This window comes from Poromitra crassiceps, assembly GCF_964638095.1.
Source record: "Poromitra crassiceps genome assembly, chromosome: 12".
NCBI classification, from domain to species: Eukaryota; Metazoa; Chordata; class Actinopteri; order Beryciformes; family Melamphaidae; genus Poromitra; species Poromitra crassiceps.
In genome coordinates, this window is record NC_139632.1 from 9,663,823 (window position 1) to 9,687,931 (window position 24,109).

At 43.0% G+C, this 24,109-nt stretch overlaps 3 protein-coding genes across 3 annotated transcripts; 2 read left to right on the forward strand and 1 right to left on the reverse strand.

Moving 5' to 3' along the window:
* Window positions 1-96: 96 nt before the first annotated feature.
* Window positions 97-7,591, reverse strand: LOC310786009 (uncharacterized protein; the record flags this gene model as incomplete). Its single annotated transcript, XM_083647195.1, has 5 exons — window positions 97-279; window positions 2,077-2,169; window positions 3,976-4,252; window positions 4,420-4,604; window positions 7,145-7,591. The coding sequence occupies 5 exons, from the start codon at window positions 7,589-7,591 to the stop codon at window positions 97-99; spliced, it is 1,185 nt and encodes a 394-aa protein (XP_083503321.1).
* Window positions 7,592-12,165: 4,574 nt separating this feature from the next.
* On the forward strand, window positions 12,166-15,784 carry LOC310786010 (uncharacterized protein; the record flags this gene model as incomplete). Its single annotated transcript, XM_083647196.1, has 4 exons — window positions 12,166-12,346; window positions 12,679-12,946; window positions 14,555-14,671; window positions 15,602-15,784. The coding sequence occupies exons 1-4, from the start codon at window positions 12,189-12,191 to the stop codon at window positions 15,782-15,784; spliced, it is 726 nt and encodes a 241-aa protein (XP_083503322.1). The 5' UTR covers window positions 12,166-12,188.
* Window positions 15,785-15,961: 177 nt separating this feature from the next.
* Window positions 15,962-23,346, forward strand: LOC310786000 (uncharacterized protein). Its single transcript, XM_083647187.1, has 8 exons — window positions 15,962-16,030; window positions 16,138-16,389; window positions 16,969-17,118; window positions 17,217-17,463; window positions 18,756-19,025; window positions 21,152-21,388; window positions 21,470-21,601; window positions 21,986-23,346. The coding sequence occupies exons 1-8, from the start codon at window positions 15,995-15,997 to the stop codon at window positions 22,381-22,383; spliced, it is 1,722 nt and encodes a 573-aa protein (XP_083503313.1). The 5' UTR covers window positions 15,962-15,994; the 3' UTR covers window positions 22,384-23,346.
* The last annotated feature ends 763 nt before the right edge of the window (window positions 23,347-24,109 follow it).

The following is a 24,109-nucleotide window of genomic DNA, read 5'->3' on the forward strand; positions in this document are numbered from 1 at the left end:
AAAAAGGAATGGCTAAGTCATAGAAAATCAAAGCAGGCTTTGGATGTGAAAAACAAAACAAATAAATAGAAGTTCTTGTTTCCATTTTGTTGTCAGCTATGCAGCTACCTGTGGAGATGGGAGGATGCAGAGAGGAGACACGTCAAGTGCTTTTTGTGGAGGCCCCTTGAGGTAGCTGAAGTTCACCTTGTTTCTGTGAGCAAATGGTAATGCCCACAGAAGACTCTTGTTGGCAGGGACCTGGCTTTGGCATTTGACTTCATTGGTCCTCAGGGTAGACTGCAAAGAAGATGTACAGTATGTAATGTATGTAGACCCCATCATCTACTTTGAACAAGTGCCCTGTCAAAGGTTAATGTCCCTGTGATGTTTATAGGTAAGTAGATACTAACTTGGGAAAGAAGACTTAAGCCCAATTTATGCTTCGTCTGCCGACACTTTTGAAACGGTCGCCGACAGAAATGAGGACTTGAGTCGACACTTTAAAGTGTCGGCGAGAGGTGTCTGCTACCTAGTTAAATTTCTAGTGTCGCTGACTACGTCACATAATGTCGCGCAAGTGTGATTGCCTATATAGACGGGCACGTGCTTGACTTCCTTGTTTTAGTTTTCGCTGAAATGAAATGAATGAACGTGTCCCACTCCCCGCTATTTTGATCAGCATGTCCTTGATGTATGACTACGTGAAAATCACAAAGAACACCGTGACCAACTTCCCAGAGAGAGAGGAGAGGAGGTGAGTGGTGTGGTTGTGTGTCGTTATATGCGGCTGCAGTTACATCTTGCCTCCGGCGTGGGTGTACTGACAGCATTCCCTCTCTTGGCTGTCTGCACTAGTTCTCTGCCTCCCTCTGTCTATCGCGTCACGTGACCGTTGAGCCGAGGAGAGAAGCATAAATGCAGCAACATGAGCGAGACTTTATTTTTCGTCTGCGACCATGTGCTGAGCGACACTTTCTAATAAGTATAAATTAAGCTTTACTCCCTCCTGCACTGTGCACTTAGGCTGAAAGCAGTGTCATAGGTTTTGGGATGAGGAACCTCAACATGACCTCTTTATACAGAGATGTTTTTGTTTGGCCTAAGTGCTGCATAGAAAAAGTATTCTTTTCACCATGAATATTTAAAGGAGGATTTTCTTTTTCTTTTAGTAATTTAGTATGAAAGAACAGAAAGCTTAAGCCCCAAATGCACAGAAAGTGTTAATTGACGTGCGGGAATTTCTGCTCCGATAGAAGGTATGCACGGACGTCACTTTCCCACCGGAACACGCCCCCTAAATCGGGACCGAGTGGCAAAACCTATGGGCAAAACATTCAGCAGGTTCTTCTCTGTTGTTTGGAGCAGCAGGTGTCATTTATCTAGGCGGATTACTGCATTCAAAATCAGTCTTGCTGCCACCCAGTGGGCGTGACTTCTGCCTCTGTGACGTGCATGCATACCCTCCAATAGCGCACTGCAGGCATCATAGGCTACCAAATACCAACGGCACAGAACCAACCAGAGTATTTCGGGGAAAACATCACTAATTTATATGTAGGCAGGCACAATGACAAATGAATATAAAAGTTGTTATAGCGTAGTTTTGAGCCCCTGTCAATCAGAGGCTGTAATCGTCCTACCTGTCTATCAGGCAGTGTGGAGAAAAAAGCATTGCTGCTGCGGGAAGCAATCCAGTCTATCCAAACTTTTGTCGAGATGTTGGTAGCCGATGTGTTTAGAAGAGCATTCTCACTTTGTTCAGACAGTCTTGCTAGAAGTATAGCATTATATTTTACATGCTTGCTTTATTTAAACTGCCTGAGATTTGTTTGGGGAGCATTATGCTTGATAGGCGGGGATGAAAGTGGGCACAGAGGGAGAGTGGGGGGGGGGGGGTCAGAGCGCTTTGGTTGCTGCTGGATCCTCATTTGACGCTCCAAATTCGAAACCGATTCGGAGTACGGGCGTCAAGGCAGTGTGACGCGTGTCAGAACGCTCTTGGTGCGGGTTCGCCGGTTTAAAAGAACGTGTGGACTTCAAAACGCGAGCGTCAGTGCGTTTGGGGCTTTACAGTACTGTAAATGTCTTCCTTACCTGGACATTATCCCATGTAACAGAATAAGACATTTCCCTGAGGGTTCTTTTCTTTGGCAGGTGCAGCACCACTCTCCGATACACAGGTGCAGTCTGGAGCAATAAATAAAGTAGCAGTTGAGGATATACAGTTATTGTACAAAAGGCAGAGAAAAAACTATTGGCATTTGAATCACCATTTATAAGTCTTTAGATCAGTCTTCTGATCACTTCCCTGACTTCAAAACTCTGGCTGAAGTGGCAGTGGTCATTTCAGTCTCCAGTGTAACAGCAGAATGCAGGTTTAGCCTTCAGAACAAAATCATAACAGCCATGAGAAGCCGTCTGTCCGAGGCAAAGACGCAAAACCTAATGACAACCTGCAGCAATCTCCCTTGATGCATTTGATTACACGACAATTATTAGCATAAGTGAAGCGACCAGTTTAAGTCCATGTGGACCAGGTTTGTTCATATTTTAATTGTAATGTCTAATTCTGTAATATGCGCTGTGCTGTCTGTCTTGCCCGCCCGTGCACTGTCAATCCTCTTTTCGCTCCGTGAGGTAATAAATTATGATTTTGTTTTTCACTGCAGATCAAATGGATTGATAAGATGGAAATGGATCAGACTTGTAGTGCTGCCAGCCTCCCGGCCAAGACACGTCACAAATTTATGGCAGTACGATTGCCTATACCTAATCTGACATGGTGACATTGTGAAAGAAAAAAATATTGTGTAGTCTGATCCCACATAAGATGACAGAATTTTGACTTTATTGCCTGCATGCACTGGCTCATATACCTGCAAATCAGAGATTATGTTCAATCCAAGATTCATACTTTGAAGCGCTCCCAAACGAACATGCTTTTCTCTGTTTTGCTGAGCCCTCCTCACTCCAAGCATCTTGTGTCTAGGTTTGTATGTCTAACAACTACAACACGGCCTCTACTGAGAGGATTAGAGAAGCGTGGCAGGGGTAACTTGGTATTGATTTATCTGACATTTTATGGGAAAGGAGTCTGTTGTCTGTGGTACAACTCTGCTCAGTTAATAGCAGACACCAGTTGATGCAATTTAAAAGTTGCTCACCGTCTTCACTATTCCAAGCATAAATTACACAGCATCTTCGCTTCTGTCTCACCACTGTGCGACAGGTGTCAAGTGTCAGAGGGCACACTATCTCATGCCTTCTGGTTCTGCCTTTCACTAACAGGATTCTGGGGCAAAATATTTGACTGGTACTCTAAGGCCTACAAAATAACCCTTCAGTCGGAGGCAGAACTCGGCATCTTCAGCTGCTCGGAGATCTCTGAACTTCCCTACAGCTGTGCAACAGTCTCTGACACAGGGGACAACTGTTGCCAAAAAACTAATTATGAGGGAATGGAAGTCCTCTTCACCTTCTTTCCAACTGTTGTTGACGGACATGACCTCTGTTATACGGATGGAGAGACTTAAATTCCTGAGGACCCATTCACTTGAAAAGTTTTCAACCATTTGGGAGCCATTTCTAGCCTACCTTGATGAGGTTAGGGGTGACGGGTGACTCGCCTGGCTGGTTTCTCATGGACCCCTTGCACATAAGCACCTTATGCAGCTGGTATGACATAATATTGAATGTCGATAATATAAGTGTTTTTCCCCCCCGTGTCTGAGCGTGTTCGTTTGTTTTGTCTGTGCATTGTTGAAAATATTTAAATAAAATATTGGAAAAAAAGATTACAGAATTTTTACGACCCTGTCCATCAAAATGATGAACGAGAAAGTCCAACACAACCACTGCCATTAATATTCAAATTATTTCTGCAATTTCTTTAAATACTGTGTATAATACATTATTATTACATGCTTGTTATGCTGATCACAAACAAGAGACAAACCAATCTTAAGGAAATAGTGACACTGTATGTTCCCTTACCTCCACCTCTGCTTTCCATCGTTTCACTTCTTTATCCCGATCCAAGAGCATACTGCTGACGTGTTTGTTAACTGTTTTGGTTAGACCCAAATTACTGACTCCAAGACCGTTCATTGAGTAGAGCAGCTTCTCTGAGCATCCTTGCCTCATCAGCTCTATGCCGATACATTGTTGAACAAAATTAAAAATGACAGGTTTTGCTGTGTAGAGGGCAATGGACAATGCCAGCCCCAGTCTCTTATCCAATAAGTCCTTGGCCTCTTCCTCTGTCATTTCTCTAGAAATCACAAAACAAGCCTTGTTTATATAATCATTTCATTTCCACTGTTACCACCCGTGTAGTTTACATACCTTGGTGTTACCACCCGTGTAGTTTACATACCTTGGTGTTACCACCCGTGTAGTTTACATACCTTGGTGTTACCACCCGTGTAGTTTACGTACCTTCGCCTTGGATGTGCCTTGATGATCCTTTCTGGTTTAGGGAAAATAGCCTTCAGGCAAGTGAGTGTGGCTGGTACCTTTTCCTCTGCCCATTCCAGAACTTTTGCCCAGGAGAAGGACTCCAAGTCCTCTTGGCATATTTTTTTTTGGAAAGGTCCATCTTTGTCTTTCATAAGTTTTTTATTCTAAATGGAGGGGGAGAAACACTGTTAACCGACACTTTATTACTTTATTATTACTTTTACTTGTATTACTTTATTCCTTAAATTAAAGTCGAGCTGAATCCAAAAATGATTTTTTAAATAAATTTTAGTTCAAATATCTGGGTATTTAGTACACCTATCTAATAATGTGTGCAAAAAAAATCACAAAAATCTAATTTCTTTAGTATTCCCACTTTTTCACATCAAAAGTTAATTTTTCAAGATTTCATTCATAACAGTAATCTACAGTTTGCTGACGTCACCTAGTACTATCAAATTTCTACCCCATTTCGTCAACCATATCACGACATGGCAGCTGTCAATCAATCTTCATTTCAAGAGAATTTTCTCCTCCAAATGATGGAGAAAATGGCAAGTGTGGGGGACCCCCCACACTTCCTGAATGGTATTGCATCAAGGATTTTTTTATATCAACGACATAAAAGTGGGTTTTATGCAACAATTTGGAAGCGGCAACATCAGTTATTTAGAAGAAGAGGATGTTATGCATCGGATAGCATCTTCACTTCAAGTTTCTGGCTCAGGTAAGGACTCGTTTTAAGACCTAGACGCGAAAGCGGCGCGATTGTCTGATGGGAAATGCTACGTGGGTCCCCGGGCGCTAACGCTCAGTGTGAGTGAGAACGAGAAGCGCCCGGTTAGCAGGGTAAGACACAATTCTGCTCCTTTCTCTCTCTCTCTCTCTCCTCTTCATACGCACATTTTCTCTGTCCGACAGTAAACCCTGGAGAATAATATTCATGTATAGAGTCGTTTCCATGTTGCCAAACACTATAATGACAGTTTGAGTCTCCCAGCGGCAAAACAAGCAGTTTTAGCGAACGTGGAATGACGGTGCACAAATGCCCGACTGGGTTACACTGGTAGTTGTTTGACGATAATGCTCGAGCTGTAAACAAGGCTATCTCGGTGAGTACGCAACCAATTTGAAAGGAATATGTCACGATGAGTCCCTTAGACTGTCAGTGTGGAAATTAGGGTCCAGGTTGAAAAAAAAAGAAATGATCTTTTAAGAGCTTAATTAAAAAAATAAATAGATGCCCGTCTCATTATTCAGACAAATCATCCGACGTTGGCAATTCAAATCTTGTATGATCATATACAGTATTCTATCATTTATTTTTATAGAATAGTCTTATTCATATTGGACAGTCGACTGGAAGAATTCTGAGTCGAGGACAGCCCTACATTTGAACACACATTTCAGAAAAATGGTCCTTCACGATGTCAATAGAGCAATGGCCTTTGTGCCCTGGCATGTGGCCTTGGGCCCTAAAAGAATGTGCAATGCTGAGGCAGAGGGCAGATATGCGGTCGCTATGACGACCAGGTGTGGGCGGAGCCGAGTAAACTTGCGGTGGAAGCAGAAGTCTATATCAGGTAGAGTCGAGCAAGGCAGGTAAGAGTAGAGCCGTACTGTGCTGTTATATGTGGCGGCAATGAGCCATTATAAGAGTGAGTGAGAGTAAATTATGCTGCGCTTTGAAAGCTAGGAGTGTGAATCTTACCATACATCTAGCAAACATGCGTGTGTCAGAGCACAGTGAGGACTCCACAGTCCACACTCCTTTGAACAGACCGACCAGCTGTGTTATGTGGGTCTGCCCCAAAGGAAAGGGGATAGTAGGGGTGAGCAGCCACACTCTAAACACTTGTAAACTGGCCTTTCTCCGCTGAGTTTAACACTACAATGTTAGTGTCCTCCAGATATGGGGAAATTCCTTCCAACTACTTCCTCTGCACCATAGCTTGTGTAAGGCAAGGGCAGTGGGCACACAGGGACACAGATTGGAAATGAAGTATTGTTTGGAGCCATTTCACTCTTAAACAACAATGAAGCAATTAGTGATGGCACATTCTGTTGCCTCCGGTAGGTAGTAGGTACCGGACGTAAAGGAACCGGTGCCATAGTGGTATCGCGTTTTGGTATCCAACCCTACTCGTAGACTAGGTTACCGCTCTCGCGGCAACGTCTGAAAACATTACTTACCTGTAACCTGAGCCAGAAACTTGAAGTGAAGTGAATCTGATGCCTAACATACTCTACTAAATAACGATAGCAGTCGACACTTCCAACTTGTTGCATAAAATCCACTTTTATGCGTTTAAAATCATAAATCATTCATCTGGAATCATCCCGACAGCAACGCACTGTGTTTAATCACTACTGCCCCCCCACACTCCCCGGAATGGTATTGCAACTACATTTCTGCATTTGCGCCAAGCGATAACGACACAAACATAACACTCTTTACAAGAGGCTTTTGACTAAATGTCTTTGCCATTCCCCTTAAAAAAACAGATAATTTGCTTATTGATAATCAATGGGCTTTATTCCATGACATAGCAATGTATGATTGCAATGCCACAAATCAATACCAAGATTATCATGATATACATACACACACACACACACATATATAAGTACAGGACATATATAAGTATGTCACTGCAGTGAATTTCAATTAATATATCATTGTACATAAAACCCATAGGCTTACCTCATGCATTACTGTCTCAGCCACTGCCCTAATCATGGCTCTCTTCACCTTAATGTTGCTTTTTATAAGGCTCTGAAACCCCTTGAGATACCTTCTTTTCTTGAGGAAATCCAAACCTCTGGTTAAACCAGGCTGTCTATCCTGCTGTTCCTCTTCTTCAATGTGGCCATCATTGGGGTCCAATCTCCTTTTTTTGGCATGCTGCGACTCGCTGGGGGTCTTGGCTGGGGTCTTGTTTCGATTATAGCGGATGATGGCTGGTGATCTCGGTTCCACAACAGTCGGTGTCTGGTTAGGGGTCCTGTTTGGGGTCTCGACTGGTGTCTGTTTGGGACTCAGCGTCATTCTGGGTGGGGTCTTGACTGGTATCTGGTTAGGACTGACCATCATTGGGGTGCTGTCAGGGGTCTTGACTGGTGTCTCGCTGGACTTGGTAGACTGCCTCATTTTAAATGCAGTCCATTTAAAAGTCCTTTTATTCCTACTGGTAGTAGTATTTCTGTTCAAGTACCATACACATTTTATGCAAATGAAATCATTTTGATCAAGTTTTGGGAACAGCTCACCACGTGTCCTAGGACTTGCAAGTGTCCGCAGTCTTTTTCTACTTTTTACGCTTATTTCGCCTAAGCAATTACTGCATTTTGTCAATACAGCCTCCATTTTTTCATCCTCCATGTTCAAGTTATTATTTCTTTCTACAGATGTATTTAGTCTACTAGCCTACCTTTGAAGCATCAAGTTTTAGTTTGTAGAGAAAATCTCCATGAGCTCCAAGCTAGCAACTTGGTGATAATTAATATGCTAGCTATCCTGATTTGTTGACTGCTCCCGAGTAGATAAATCGATTATGACAGTGCAGGTAGCCTTGAGCACTGAGGTATAATTTGTAATTCAATCATTACTAGTGCATGAGCGAGAAGCGTGTTGGGTATCCACACACAGCTAGTAGCCCTGCTGCTCTGTTTAAGTTGAAGCCAAACCCAAACCTGCTCTTAGATGGTTTAAGATTAGCTAGCGATCTTGAATTCCATGTTGGGTAACGTAACAGAATCTACTTGATAGTTAGCTAGCTAGTTAGTGGGATGCTAACGTTAGCCAGAACTACTGTCTGCTGCAGCTGTAGCCTTGTCTCTTGCGTACAAAACCATCGTCTGGCACATTTTAATAAAATCTGTTTTGGAGTCTGGTCCGTATGGTCATGCCAGCGAGCTAAACCAGCGAACGAAGCAGAAACGCAGACCGCAAAAAAAATATCGCAGAACGCACTGACCAGCTGCACTCCTTCTTCTACATGTTTTATGGCGGTTTGATTGCCATAAACAACCAGCTCAGCTGCACTCCTGTGTTAGTTAGCGATAATAACAATACGACTTCCAGTCGGATATTTTCAAAATAAAACGATTCTGCACAAGTATAAAGCACACAGCCAGAAATCATTGAAAACGTTTTATTTTGGTAGTTCCGTATTTCTGTGTGTGCATGATGCGGGGAGAGAATTGACAGCGCGCACTCCCCACTACTTCCGTAAACTCACTGACGTCAGCCGAGGGCACGCGGAACATCTCCCAATCACGATTGGTGCTCCGATGCAAGGCTCCCAACAGCACCACCTAACGTTATGAAAATATTTAAATAATAATAATCTCAGTCTTAAAGTAGTGAAACGGATTAAGCTGAGAGCTGAGGTCGTTTTCACACCGGAACGTTTAGGTCGACTTAACTGAGTTTTAGGGCCAAACACGGCGCGACTGGGTCAGTGTGAACATGCCACTCGAACTCGTAGTCGACGTAATTCACTCGCTCTCGGTTCAGCTGGAGAGGGTGGTTTCGGAGCGGCTTGCGTCGCCCTACCCTAAATACGGCGCGAGTGATGTGTGAACGCGCGCCGACTTCAGCTCCTTCTAATGCTGTATTTCTAATGTTAACGTCAATTCGGCGTTCACAAACATTGCATAAACAGTTATTGGCCAAATTACCACCAAGGGCATAGCAAGCCTAGCGTTACAAACGTTAATGTTTACAACTTACCTGGCTGTTCGCCGATAATATCTGCGTATGGTGAGGGCTTCACGGTTCAACAGAAAGAATCTGCGCCTTGTCCTGCTTTGTCTGGAGATTCGCATCCGCCGCCTCCATTACATGAAAACATTGTTTTCCAGATGCAGCCGTGCCTCGTTTTCAAATTCCGATATTGAAAGAGACAAACGATGTAAAATGCAAAAAGCAGTACCAAGAGCAAACGGCGTTGTTCATTCTCCATTCTCCATCTAGGGACAAATATTGCAAACTAGCAATAGGCTATAAATGTCAGGATATATAACAAAGACTGTGAATGCTCTATGTTTATGTATCTGTCCCTATAGAAATAAACTTTTCAATCAATCGTTCAGTTCTGTTTACATCCCGGGCTTCCTTTCCGGGTGGAATTACGCTATACGCGTCTACTTCCGTCTGGTTGGCATGGATACATGACGCTCCACTCTGTAGAACGACGGCCTGGGCGCGGTGATAAAAAACACATGTGAAACGAAGCCGCTCTAGTTGAAAATTGAAACATTGTATACTTTTCACTGCTGCGGCAGCGCCTGGCTCGACCCAAATATGTGTGAAAACGACCTGAGTCTACCCCGAGTCCGACTCCGACAAGTGCCTGGCCTGTCGGCTGCAGCCCTCGGCCTCGGCCTCTCGTGCCTGTAGTTCCCGCTTGCTGTAACGTCCGATGTCGGTGGCGCTCTCGTTCCCCGACTTCAAATGCAGCTGTAAAACCAAACAGAAGAAGAAGAAGTTATACAGTAGGTGGCGGTATGCACCTAACTTGGTTGCAATCTGCCATTAAACGCAAAGAAGAAGAAGACCGTCCTGTTCACTCCATAAATATAGCCACCGTCTTTCGTGCGTGAGTGCAAAAAACATAAACCTTCTAGTTTTGTTTCGATGCCGACAACAATTAGACTACAACAAGTTAACTACAAACTGGGTAAGGTTAGCATTTTGTGACTGTTCTCGGTTGTGCATTGCCAACAGTGTTTGTTTTGGTTTTGATATGTAACGTCTTTAGCACCGATCCTAGCCTCGGCGCGAGACAGCCTTCTTCAGTTCATGTGTCTTGAAGTAGCGCCCCAATGTGGTGTTGCAGGACTCCGCTAAATGGCACTACATCTTAATACGCTTAGGAATCACAATAAAACAGCACCGACCTGCCGCATAAGGTTGTTATCTGACGGATATGACAACCAGTGTTCCGAAGTATTGCGTCGTTGCCAATACCGAGCCCTTGTTGTAACCATGCCAGAGCCTGTAATCTTTTCCATTGAAATAAATGGCCTCTGTTGTTCTTCCGCTTTCCAGCGGGGAAACGCCTCCATAAAGATAAATAACCCAAACTATGAAGTTATGCAAACTATTTAGGGTTATACCTGCATAGCAAACCTCTTTTGTGCATTCATTTGTATGTCTATTGTAAATTACAATATTGTTACAAATGAATGTACACAATAGGTTTGTTTATGCAGGTAGAACCCTAAATACTTTGCATAACTTGTTTTGGTAACTTGTTTTTTCAATATGAATAAACAAGTGTATGCCATGGCAGGCTGTGCAGCGGCGACTTCTGTGTTTTTCATCCCTGTGAGAACCAGAATGAATTTCACCGGTGTTTCTGACCACAAGTAGTGTGCGTTACACCAGAGTTTAACCACTGACTGTGAAATCGAATCTTTGTTGCAGGCCACCTTTGCTGATATCTGCCTGGTAGCAGATCTGCGAGGCAAAGTGCCGTGCACGACGTGCAGCTGAGTCCGACAAAGCACAAGCTGCACACGAGTCAAGGGAAGCACGCCTGGAAAACAACGTTGCATACATACGCTGCTAAAAAGAGAGAAATGGCAGAAAGTCTGGCAAGCATCATGGCACAGAAACGCCTACTTGACACCCAAAAATGCTGCGATTGCCACAAAGATTTCATGAAAAGAGGAGACGGTTACATCAAAATGGCCTTGTTGAGTATCGTCAGTCCAGAAACGGCTCTAGTTCTTTTTCCGAACTTGAACCCAAAACAAAAACATTTTCTTTGCCATGAATGTGTGCCCATTCTAAGAAAGAAAACAGTACCTGTACCCGGAAGTAAAAAAAGAAAATATGAGCTCATCTCTTCTCCTGGCAAAGACATAAATACTCCTCAGACATTACCTCCTGTTGCTGAAACTACAGTCATCATTGAACCAGACCCAGTACATGTCACTCTAGCCCAGCCACCAAGACCTGCTAACCCGAAAGTCATTATTGACCCAGGACATGTCACTCTAGCCCAGCCACCAAGACCTGCTAACACGAAAGTCATCATTGTCATCCCAAAAGATGCCGACAAGCGAGCAGAGCTCATGGCACGCATGTGGGCAGATAAATCGAGAAGAGAAAAGCTGCTTGACACCAGAAAATGCTGTGATTGCCACAAAGATTTTGTGAAATCACCAAAAGGTTACAAAAGAAAGGCCTTGTTGAGTATTGTCACTGCAGAAACGGCTCTAGTTCTTTTTCCGAACTTGAACCCATATAAAAAACACTTTCTCTGTCAGGAGTGTAACACCGTTCTAAGAACGAAAACAATACGCAAAAAGAACACGGCAAGAAGAATGCTCATCTCTTCTCCGCCCCCTCCAAGAGACGCATCTCTGCCCCCTCCGAGAGGCGCACCTCTGCCCCCTCCGAGAGGCGCACCTCTGCCCCCTCCGAGAGGCGCACCTCTGCCCCCTCCAAGAGAAGCACCTTTGCCCAACAGGAAACAACATAGAATAGTAGATGTAGAAAAGGCCTTCCGGTACTTGTCTCGTGGTATGTACGGCAGTCTCTTCAATCAGATAATAGCGAGTAAGAGGGGGAAAGCTGCCCTTTTGAGTGTATGCTCAGTGCTCATCCGTAAAGAGGTAATAATAGCAGTATTGCTATGATATATACATTAGATGATTTATATTTAATTTAAGGAATAAAGTGTCAGTTAACAGTGTTCCTCTTCCCCCCCTCCATTTAGAATGTAAAACTTACTATGATAGACCAAGATGGACCTTTCCATAAAGGAAAGGACTTGGAGTCCTTCTCCTGGGCAAAAGCTCTGGAATGGGGAGAGGAAAAGGCACCAGTCACACTCACTTGCCTGAAGGCTATTTTCCCTAAACCAAAAAGGATCATCAAGGCACATCCAAGGTATGTAAACTACACGGGTGGTAACACCAAGGTATGTAAACTACACGGAACTACATGGGTGGTAACACCAAGGTATGTAAACTACATGGGTGGTAACACCAAGGTATGTAAACTACACGGGTGGTAACACCAAGGTATGTAAACTACATGGGTGGTAACACCAAGGTATGTAAACTACATGGGTGGTAACACCGAGGTATGTAAAGTACACGGCTGGTAACACCAAGGTATGTAAACTACACGGGTGGTAACACCAAGGTATGTAAACTACATGGGTGGTAACAGTGGAAATTAAATGATTATATAAACAAGGCTTGTTTTGTAATTTTTAGTGAAATGACACAGGAAGAGGCCAAGGACCTATTGGATAAGAGACTGGGGCTGTCATTGTCCATTGCCCTCTACACAGCACGCCCTGCATTTTTGAATTTTGTCCAAAAATGTACCGGCATAGAGATGATGAGGCAAGGATGCTCAGAGAAGCTCCTCTCCTCAATGAACGGTCTTGGAGTCAGTTTGCGTAAAACCGTCAAATTTCACACCGACGGTATGCTGTTGGATCAGGATAAAGAAGTGAAACGATGGAAAGCACAGGTGGAGGTAAGGGAACATACAGTGTCACTATTTCCTTAAGATTGGTTTGTCTCTTGTTCGTGACCAGCATAACAAGCATGTGATGTACAGTATATATGGTGGAACATTAAAAAACCCTAAATAAGTTACTATACACACAGTATTTAAAGAAACACATATTTGCAGAAATAATTTTAATATTAATGGAAGTGGTTGTGTTAGACTTTCTCGTTGTCCATCATTTTGATGGACAGGGTCATACAAATTCTGTCATCCTATCCTATCTTGTCGGGATCAGACTACACGATATATATTTTTTCTTTCACAATGTCACCATGTCTGATTAGGTATAGGCAATCGTACTGCCATACATTTGTGACGTGTCTTGGCCGGGAGGCTGGCAGCACTACAAGTCTGATCCCGAGCAGGACTGCCAGCTCTCACGCAGTCTGGAACGACGCACGCCACAAATCCATTTGATCTGCAGTGAAAAACAAAATCATAATTTATTACCTCACGGAGTGAAAAGAGGATTGACAGTGCACGGGCAGGCAAGACAGACAGCACAGCGCATATTACAGAATTAGACATTACAATTCAAATATGAACAAACCTGGTCCAGGGAGATTGCTGCAGGTTGTCATTAGGTTTTGCGTCTTTGCCTCGGACAGACGGCTTCTCATGGCTCTTGTGATTTTGTTCTGAAGTCTAAACCTGCATTCTGCTGTTACACTGGAGACTGAAATGACCACTGCCACTTCAGCCAGAGTTTTGAAGTCAGGGAACATTTCTCCCAGGGAAGTGATCAGAAGACCGATCTAAAGGCATGGCTGATCCTTCTGCACCAGAGGCACAGCTGCTGCACCATCACAGACGCTCCAAGGTTCCAGAAAGGAGCACATGCTGTGAGGATCTAGTCCCGGTGAAGCAAGTGCTTGCAGGATTTGGAAATCCCCTATTCAGAGTGTTGCTGATTTCTGATCACTTCTCTGGGAGAAATGTTCCCTGACTTCAAAACTCTGGCTGAAGTGGCGCTGGTAATTCCAGTCTACAATCTGTCAAAGTGAAGGATGGAGGGGTGTCTGGTGGGATAACATGTCACTGGTCCGACCTCCCCTTAGTTCGACCACTCAATGTTCCGACATCCTATTAATCCGACCCGTTAATAGTCCGACAAATGCATCATTGAACCGACCTCCCATTCTCTGTCAGGCCGCAATCCTAACCCTAACCCCAACCCAATGATGCATTTGTCGGACTATTAAGTGGTCGGTCGGAATAATGGGAGGTCGGAAACATTGAGTGGTCGAACTAAGGGTAGGTTGGAACAGTGGTAAGTCCCTATCTATCGGTGCCTCACTGAGTAGAGCACGTACCATAAGGCTCAGTAATTCCTGCTGCTCTCTCTCTGTCTAATAATAAAACGTAAAATGCAAAAAAAGAAGAAGTGATCAACAGCTTTCAGATTTTTCTGTCATTATTTAAGAAATAATACTAAAAAAACATCAATGACAGAAAATATTCGGTTAATGCGGGCCCGTATAAATGGTGATTCAAATGCCAATTGTTTTTTCTCTGCCTTTTGTACAATAACTACATGTATGTCCCCAACTGCTTCTTTATTTATTGCTCCAGACTGCACCTGTAATGAAGGCGGTGTTTCACCTGCCTGCACCTGGAAAGAGAAGACGTTTTCAGAAAATGAGGAAATCCAGGAAAATGTCTTATTCGGTTACATGGGATGATGTCCAGGTAAGAAGACGTTCACAGTTCACTTTCTTTTCTGTCATACTAAATTGCTAAAGGTGCGTTCACACCAAGATATTTATTTTTCGCTCTGTCGCTCAAGTCAACCCTTTGGAATCGCTCTGTCGCTCTGTTTAAATCGCTCATCAACAGGCACAGGAATTGACGGACATGTGGGGGCTATAACGTTACGCAATGTCATGATATTTGTCCACTACGAGCCACCGTCATTGTTTACAAGCTAAAGCCTATCAGCGTGCTCCTAATGCGAGCTCCATAGCGGTAGGACAGACTTCACTTCATGTCAGCTCTCAGCCTGTCAATCAGCTGTCAATGCGGTTTGTTGCCACACAATAAACCAGCGGTTTGTTCCAAGCCAGTGTGATCCTTGACTCGCGCTCACATGGCAGCCAATCAGCGTTGAGCAGCGAGCGACAGATGCCAGCGTATTTTCGCTCGAGTTGGGATATTTCATCTCGGGCGACGAGCGAATTTTCTCCCTATCGCTCTGTCTCTGCCGCTCGGATGCCCAGCGATTTTTCTCCCGGGCGAATATACGCTCAATCGCTCGTTTGCATTGACTTTGTATGTAAACTCGACGCCAGCGAAAAACTTTAATAGGTCGGTGTGAACGCACCTTAAGGGGGGAAAATCCTCCGTTCATGGTGAAAAGAAGACACTTGTTCTATGCAGCACTTAGAAGGCCAAACAAAAACATCTCTAGATAAAGAGGTCATGTTGAGGTTTCTCATCCCAAAACGTATGACACTGCTTTCAGCCTAAGTGCACAGTGCAGGAGGGAGTAAGTCTTCTCTCCCAAGTTAGTATCTACTTACCTATAAACATCACAGGGAATTAACCTTTGACAGGGCACTTGTTCAAAGTAGATGATGGGGTCTACATACATTACATACATACTGTACATCTTCTTTGCAGTCTACCCTGAGGACCAATGAAGTCAAATGCCAAAGCCAGGTCCCTGCCAACAAGAGTCTTCTGTGGGCATTACCATTTGCTCACAGAAACAAGGTGAACTTCAGCTACCTCAAGGGGCCTCCACAAAAAGCACTTGACGTGTCTCCTCTCTGCATCCTCCCATCTCCACAGGTAGTTGCATAGCTGACAACAAAATGGAAACAACAACCTGTTTTACCTTTCACATCCAAAGCCTGCTTTGATTTTCTATGACTTAGCCATTCCTTTTTGATCATCACTCAGGCTTACACATCGTTGCGGAACCGTATGGTCGTAATGGTGATGAGAATTCTGGCAGACAACTTGGCTGTACTCAAGGGACCCAAGAAAAAGGTTGAGAGACACATCCCTCATATGTATACAGATGAGATGAAAGAGAAAAGCACCATTGTAAGTACACGTGTGTTGTAATAATGCAATGTGCTCTATGTGCCATTTGGTCACTGGATGTAGATGGCAGAACATGTTATGTTTCACTGGTTCTTTCAATTGTTCAGATCCATCTTGGTGTAGTGACTGCAGACTCCAGCACCAAGGTTGGAGTTCTGCAGATCATGGATAGTCTCCATTCATACGTGCCGATAGTCAAGGACAAACCATATGAGATCCTGTGCTGTGGTGATGGCCTGAGCCTGGAGAAAATGGCTCCTGCTCGCCACTCACGGCTCAATGAAAGCACTGCTGCTGCAAGGCTTGAGGGGCTCATAGAAGCTCCACAGGAGTTTGATAAGGATATCATACTTCTGCAGGTACAGTATATGATCTACGACTTTTTTTTTTGCTTATATGAATTAAACTCACTACCTCCTCCAAAACTCAACCCCCCCCATAAAACTGTAACTCATATCTAATTTAATTTAATGCCTGTTTAACTGGGACTGTAAATTCATGTAAATTCCCTGCACATTTAATGCCTATTTAACTTAGCCTGTACATTTCATGTACATTCAATGTAAACTCTTATTTAACTCCGACTGTAAATTCATGTAAATCCACTGCCGATTTAATGTCTATTTAACTCAGTCTGTAAATCTCATGTAAATTCAACGTAAATTCATATTTATTATCCACAGAACACTTCACCACTCATGAACATATTGTATATATTTACTCGATTTGATTGCACTTGCAACTTTGTGATTGTTTTTAGTTATCTTCCTACTTCTTATCTCTGTATATTGATGTGACCGCTACGCTGCATACAGACACTAAAACAAATTCCTCTTATGTAACTTGCATACTGTGGCAATAAAAGGGATTCTGATTCTGATTCAAACAGTGATATTTGTGTTATTTGTTTAATTATGTAATATTTGTATTACTTTCAGGACAGTATGGACCTCCTGTTCACTCAGAAGAGCAAGTCTGCTCGCGGGACAGTGTCTCAATTACAGGCATACTACAGGCATTACTTTCCATACTCATGCACATGGAAAAGTGTAAAGGACAACATTCAGCGCACTCGGGACTTCTTTGAGGTATGAGACAAATTAAATTCATGTCCATTCATTGCCGTTTAGAGAGTCTAGATTTTTCACTAAAAACATCTTAATTCTAACCCATTACCATTCCACAGTTTGCCACAGTAGCATATGTTACCCTGCTTGCTGCCAACCTGTGCAACATCACAAGTGTGGAGCAGACTCCTGCACACTACCCTAAAGACCTCGAGGCACAGATGGTGTGGTTGACTGCTCTTTCACAGAAGGTGGTGGACTGGGCCTGGCTGGCCCCTGATACACAGGACATAAAGACTGTTGCTGCTGCAGCAAATTCCACTGCTGCAGATGATGCAAAATATCCATTGTGTTTGTGTGAAGAAGGTAAGAGTCATCGAGATTTCTCAGATTCTAAACGTACACAGAGGTTTGTATTGCACAAGTAGGGTATTTATTTTGGAGATATGCAATCTGAGCCCAGTGTTTAGCCAGACCTTAGGGGGAAGGCGGGGGTGGGCATAGTCCCCAGAAAGAAAATATTGTAAATTTTATTTTAAAGTTGAATCCATCAATCTGGTGCACTTTGAGAGAAAAATTATCAAATTTGACTATGGTGGGCCTGGCCCACATAGTCAAGGTAATTAATGGGAACCACTGGAGCCTATGCTATTTCACCGTGTGGTTCTTCAAAGCAAAAATAGAAAATTAAAACCTCTTAGAAACAGGAAACTGCTCAGTGGAAAACAGCCCTCCGCCATGTGTTCAGAAGTTATGTACCTTTTGGTGATAGGCCACACCTCCTTTTGGCAAATCCACATAAAACGCTGCACAGTTGTTCCTTGGGTACCCCACACTGCCCTCTCCCACCTGGACCAGAGGAGCACATCTTATGTGAGCCTGCTGTTCATCATGTCACAAAGCTCAGGGATCTCAACTCTGCACTGCAGCTGGATCCTGCAGAGCTCCGTCTGCAGACTGATTTCAGTCGAACGTTAATTATCTGTTCTGTTTTCCGTCCGCCCCCGATTATCTAAAACGTTAATAACATGATTTTGGCGGAAAGGAAAAGGCGGAACTCAGCTGCGAGCGCAGTACACTGCTTGGACCGTTTACAGTGCGACACAGCAGAGTTACCTTGTCAACTTGGCCAATTTCCCCCCTGCTGCCCCGGTCGCTGCTCCACCCTCTGCCGACCTGGGGAGAGCCGTAGACTAGCACCATGCTTCCTCCGAGACATGCGCAGTAGCCAACCGCTTCTTTTCACCTGACAGTGAGAGCTTCACCGGCAGGAAGTAGCACGTGATTCCCTCTACTTCACTTTCCCCAGAACAGGCAGACCACTTTTTATTTTCACGATAAAAGGAGCTGTCCATCAGCACCACACAGAAATCAGAAACTAAAAGTGAGGGGCTGTCTGCAATAGGCTAATTAACAAATAATTGATGACAAATTAACGGTATCATTCAACAATGGAGAAATGCATTCTTATACATTACATCATACTACTATAATGGGAGAGAAGTATGTATGTACAGTAAACTTATATCAAATCAATAAAAACTGCAAATTATTTGTGCAAGCATCCATAGACATTGAACGTTCAGATAAAATGCCTTTTATAAAGCATGTTTTATCAATCTTGTTCTCCTTATTTTTTCCTCTCTCTCTTGAAATAGACAAACGGGAGGAAATGGTCCAATGTTGCAGCAGCCTTTGTCCCACTCAACATTTCCACCTGTCCTGTGTGGGACTTGAAACCACCAGCGATGACTGGTATTGCAGCGAGGAGTGTGAGCTGGATGACAGCTACATTTACTGTTTCTGTCATGAAAAGAAAGGTGTAGAGATGGTCCAGTGCTCCCTCCAAGGTGACTGCAGACACCATCAGTGGTACCACATAGAGTGCTTAAGCCCTGAGGAACAGTCCAGGGTCCAGTCCTCAGAAGGTAAGAATATTCTTTTGCCATTTCAAACTACAAGCTAGTAGCGTGTTACTTTCATCACTGTAGCTGTAGATTTGTACTATTAATGATTCCCTCCACAAAATCACAAAATCTGCCTTAATTATCCGGCTAGAAATATTTATTCTGCGATATATAACAGCTAAAGATTATTCATTCTGAAATAATTCAATTCTCTAATGAATGTATAAAATAAACATACTCCTTCTAATAAGGCTGGGCAATAAATCAATAGCAATATATATCGGTGATAGACAGATATATCGATATGTCCCTTGATAATGGAACATGTTACGAGTGACACACAAACAACCAATCAATCAAACAAACAAACAAACAGACAAATCCTAAAGTTCCCACCCAACCATATTTATTACACAGCTGCAACACTCAATTTGTGTTTTTGTGATAACATTACAATGGTTACCTGTGTGCCTTGATAAATAAGCTGGTTCAAAATAAATTCATCCCGTTTTCTTGTGGTCTTCATTAAAGATAGGTACCGGTAATTAGAAATGATCAATAATTATTGATATCGACTGATATGAAATATTCTATATCGCTAATTATTTTGGCTATATCACTCGGCCCTACCTTCTAAACTCCTAGTGTACATGTATTCAACTGGAACTCTTAAAAAATAAAAAGGTTGAACCTCCACATGTAAACATTCACAAGATGGAATGAAAAAATGAACCACAACAAATATATGGGAGCAATGTGCAGCATTCTCTTTCTTAAATACGTCAGCTCTACCTCACACCAGCAGCTACTAAAGTTTATGGGAAGTGCGTACTATAGTTTAGGACACTTTACTATAATTAAGGTTACTATGCTCCATTTGGAGTTTGGCACATGAACACTGAAACACTTAAAGGAACACTCCGCCCATTTTCAACCAGCTTTGTATCATTAGAACATCAGTAGTATATCAGAAAACTGTAAACGGTTTTGAAGTCTGTCATTTAATTTGACAGTTATTGAGTGTTAAAGTGTGGACCAGTGACATCACTGGTCCACACTAACTCAAATTAATAACTCATTAACTCAAATCAACTCTCAATAACTGTCAAACTATTCATCATTCATCTAGTTTGACAGGTATTGAGAGAGCCAAAAAGTAGCCCCTGATTTGTATGCATCTTTATCTCACTATAGCTTCTATGAGTATTATTTTAAATGCCTTTTTCACTGTCAGCCTAATATAAAGCCCAAATGAGCTATTTGGCTTAGATTTGCCTCTGTGTTGTCTGTGTTTACTATGCCCAAAACCAAATTGCCCTTGTGGAGTAATAAAGTTGAATTGTATGGTCTGCAAATAACATCGCGATACTTCACGTTTAGGAATGAGAAAACACCCTGACTGTATCTGCCCCTGATGTTGTGCTAAATCTGTCGTAAGTTTCATGAATGCGCCCCATAATATAACCTTATGCAAATGAGGTGATGACTGCCAAGAGATGACAGCTGACGAAGAGTGACTGAAACTAAAACTAACCTTTTATAACGTAATTCTCTGTTGCTAGGGAACAGTTTGGACTCAAAAGTGTATTTCTTGTCAGCTGTTGTATTAGCAAACGCTGCAACAGGAAGTAAGGCTAGGGCCAATTTACAATGTTTTGTTTACGTTGTCATGTTGGACCTATTTGCCACGTTAAATTCGGCGAGCATGGAACCCTGGAGGGTCTAATTGATATGCGAGTGCAGAAAGAATCCAGAAGAGTTCTGAAAGTCCAATAGGATCCAAAAACACTGTGAATGTATATTACCAGGCATCGAGCGATTTCTAGGCTCGCCCGCAGCTTGCCGAGCTGCCTCGCCCACAGCTTAGCTGCTGCGTGGATTCGCCTGCTCTATTGGCAGCGCACAATTACTCAACTTCACATCACTGATGACATCACTCACTGATAACATCACAATTGCTCGAGTGACCATCACTGATCACACTTATTGCTCAACTTCGCATGTCGTAGATATTGTGACATCATCAATGACATTTGTGCCATCATCAGTGACATCACAATTGCTTGAGTGTAAACAAAAATGTGACCAAAATCTCAGAACCCACTTACTCCCTTTTATATAAGGATGTGTTTGCCTGTGTTTCACAGCCATGCAAGATACATGGTACTGCTCAGAGGGTTGCTTGTATGGAACGGAACAGGAGGACTATGTCCAAAACTACTCCAAAGCAATGATCTGGGAGGGTTTGCAGCACCTGGCACGGAGAGATGCAGTTCAGGAGGGTGATGGAGAGGCCATGACAGACGTCTGGAAAATGAACCTGATCCAGTTCTGGGACAGAAAGCATCCAAACTATTTCACGATGGCCCATCGAATGCTGGCAGGTAAAGCATGTTCATTTAATGTTTGTATCATTTATTGCCATTTGTGTAATGCTATAGTAACACAACTTTACTGGAAACTAGGAATCGAGGGTTTTTACCCTGAAAGAATTCAGCAGGACCTGAAATGGAACCGGGTGGCAAACGTCCAAGGGGAAGCAGGAGGCAATGTTCCCCTTGACTATGTCAACGAAATCCACAATAAAGAAGTCACAGGTGTGTTCATAGGCTTCATTATTTTTTGGTGTAATCAATACGAGCGAGGCGTGTGACGTGCATAAAAAGGACTGTATTCTCTCACCCCGAATCCAACGCCGCCACCCCTGAGTCTCTATGACTTGCGGTTGCCGAGATACGTCTGTCCTGCATGCAGAGCTCCAGGAGAGAGATAGAGGACAGCGGGGGGTTGGGAGCCCCAAGTTACTGACCAAACAGTGATTGCTGTCAGAATATAGAGCCATTTAACACAAAAACATCGCTGAATGCACCTTTACGCAGGCTTATTTATTAATTTTAATTCTTCTGACTGGATTTCGGGAGGGGGAGTGAATCAAAGTTGTTTAATGTTGAGTTATTGACCAAATGATTTTGCATTTCCAGAGATGGCCCACTGGTCCCGAGTGATGTACAGCACCAGGCAGATACAGCGCTGTGCTGAGGCGTCGCATGCCTTCGGAAAAGAGCTGAACCGCCTCTTTGCAGTCGGCAGCACGGAGTCTCCGCAGTATTACTCTGGATCTGCACACACACGCTGGCAAGAGGAGGTGGCACAGTTTGTGTCAGAGTATGAGAAGGATGGCTTGTTTGCCTTCCTCCCTGGCAGGTCCCACCAGGGATTCGAGGAATTTACCTACCCAAGAAACATCAGGGATCCACAGGGGATGGGAGAGCTGATGAAGAGCTCTGCCAAGGACATGGATCTGTGGAGAGACAATGCACATTCCATCCCTGTTTCAGATGATGGAGATGCCCTCCCTCTTTCAGACATGGATGTATGAAAGAAACCGGATAAGCTATAGAAAATGGTCGCTCACTCATTCTAACGTAAGCTGCTCACCAGCGCAAGAAACATTTGGAAGCGTTTTCTCTTCCTGGGTTTTCTTCCGTGATGTGCTGCGGGTTAAGGTCATGCACATGTCTGCTTACATACATGTTAAAAAATCACGGATTTAATCTCTGACACTCGGGAGATCTGTCGCCATAAAATGTATTCTGAAGGAATGGAAGTCTTCCTCTTCACCTTCTTTTCACGTGTGGCTGATGGACATGATCTCTGTTATACAGATGGAGAGACTCAGGTCCCTGAGAACCAACTCACTTAGAAGGTTCTCAACTATCTTACTTTGACGAGGTCAAGAATGACAAGTTCCTGAGGTTAAAGGTGGCGGATGGCTTGGATCTTTTACAAGAACAAGCACCTTATGCGACTGGTAACACTATGTTGTATGTTTTTTTTTTTTCTTTTTTTTTTCTTTTCTTTCCTGTGTCTGAGTTTGTTTTTCTTGTTTATGTGTATTTATTTTTATTTTTTATCACGGATTTAAAGTTTTTAGTTTTTTCAAGTTTTGGTTGGAGTGAAATGTCCTATGGTCTCTCCCGATTCTAAATATAGCTGAACCGTTTGGTTTGACGAAGTAAAACTATTTTTCTAAGCATTTTACGAAATGTCCATGGGCAAATAAATGGCGGATGAAAATCTCTGGTACAGTGCTGAAGCAGGAAGTAGGCGGTCACTTTGCCTCTCTATAGCTCCAGAAAACTCCTCTTGCTGGCTTCTGAAGAAAAATGGACTCATAATGTAGCTTGATAATTAAGAGTTTTGTTTTACTTTCAATGATACCTAGAAAAATGTTCCCAGAGTTTTACAGCTGCTTTTCCCCCATGTAAGTGGAGGCTGACGCTCGCCAAATGACCTGACAGAATGTGGATACATTTACATAATGCCCCTCCCCCCCAAAGCTCTGATGATGTAGTTAAAATCATGTATTTGTTGTGAACAAAACTGATAAACCAAAAATAATAAAGTAAGCATCTTGCTAATTGTCTCTATTATTTCACAAGAACGTTCACATTGGAATTTTTCCCTTCAGAATGAGCAAATGTTTTGTAATTGCTTTATGGATATTATATTCTCTCAAGCCAGTCTCTCTTTCACATCTTCGAATGCTGTACTTCAGCCCATTAAAGGGACAGCTCACCCTAAAATCCAAAATACATATATTCCCTCTCACCTGTAGTGCTATTTATCCATCTATATCGTGTTGTGTTAGTGGCCTGAGGTTTGGAGATATTGGCTGCAGAGATGTCTGCCTTCTCTCTAATATTTAAAGAAAAGAAAACTGCACACAGTATATTGCTGTCCCGTGCTTTAATTATTTCCTTCACAAACCAACAACGTTTCGCCCAGCAAGGGCTTCGTCAGGTTACCTTCTCTCCAATACAATGGAACTGAATGGCACTCGGCTTGTGGTGCTCAAAGTGCCAAAGAAATACATTTGAAAAACTCAACAGCAATGTCTCCAGAAATCATGACCCGGTTACTCAAGATAATGCACAGACTTTGTTGTGAGCAGTTTCATGTAGGATCTATTTTCTTTTGCAGTCTCATGTAACTAGCTAGCAGCTAGCGGGTGTAGTTCATTCAAAAGAAAATATTTGACAATGACAGTTGACAATGCATACATATATGAAATAAAATATAATGGCCTACAAAAAAGCACAATG

Bases quoted from the DNA above. Each gene is read 5' to 3' on its own strand.
- LOC310786000 (XM_083647187.1), top strand. From the start codon at position 15,995: ATGTATACAGATGAGATGAAAGAGAAAAGCACCATT. The intron at 17,119-17,216 runs GTATGAGACAAA...ACCATTCCACAG, and splicing joins GCACTCGGGACTTCTTTGAG to TTTGCCACAGTAGCATATGT. The intron at 19,026-21,151 runs GTAAGAATATTC...TGTGTTTCACAG, and splicing joins CAGGGTCCAGTCCTCAGAAG to CCATGCAAGATACATGGTAC.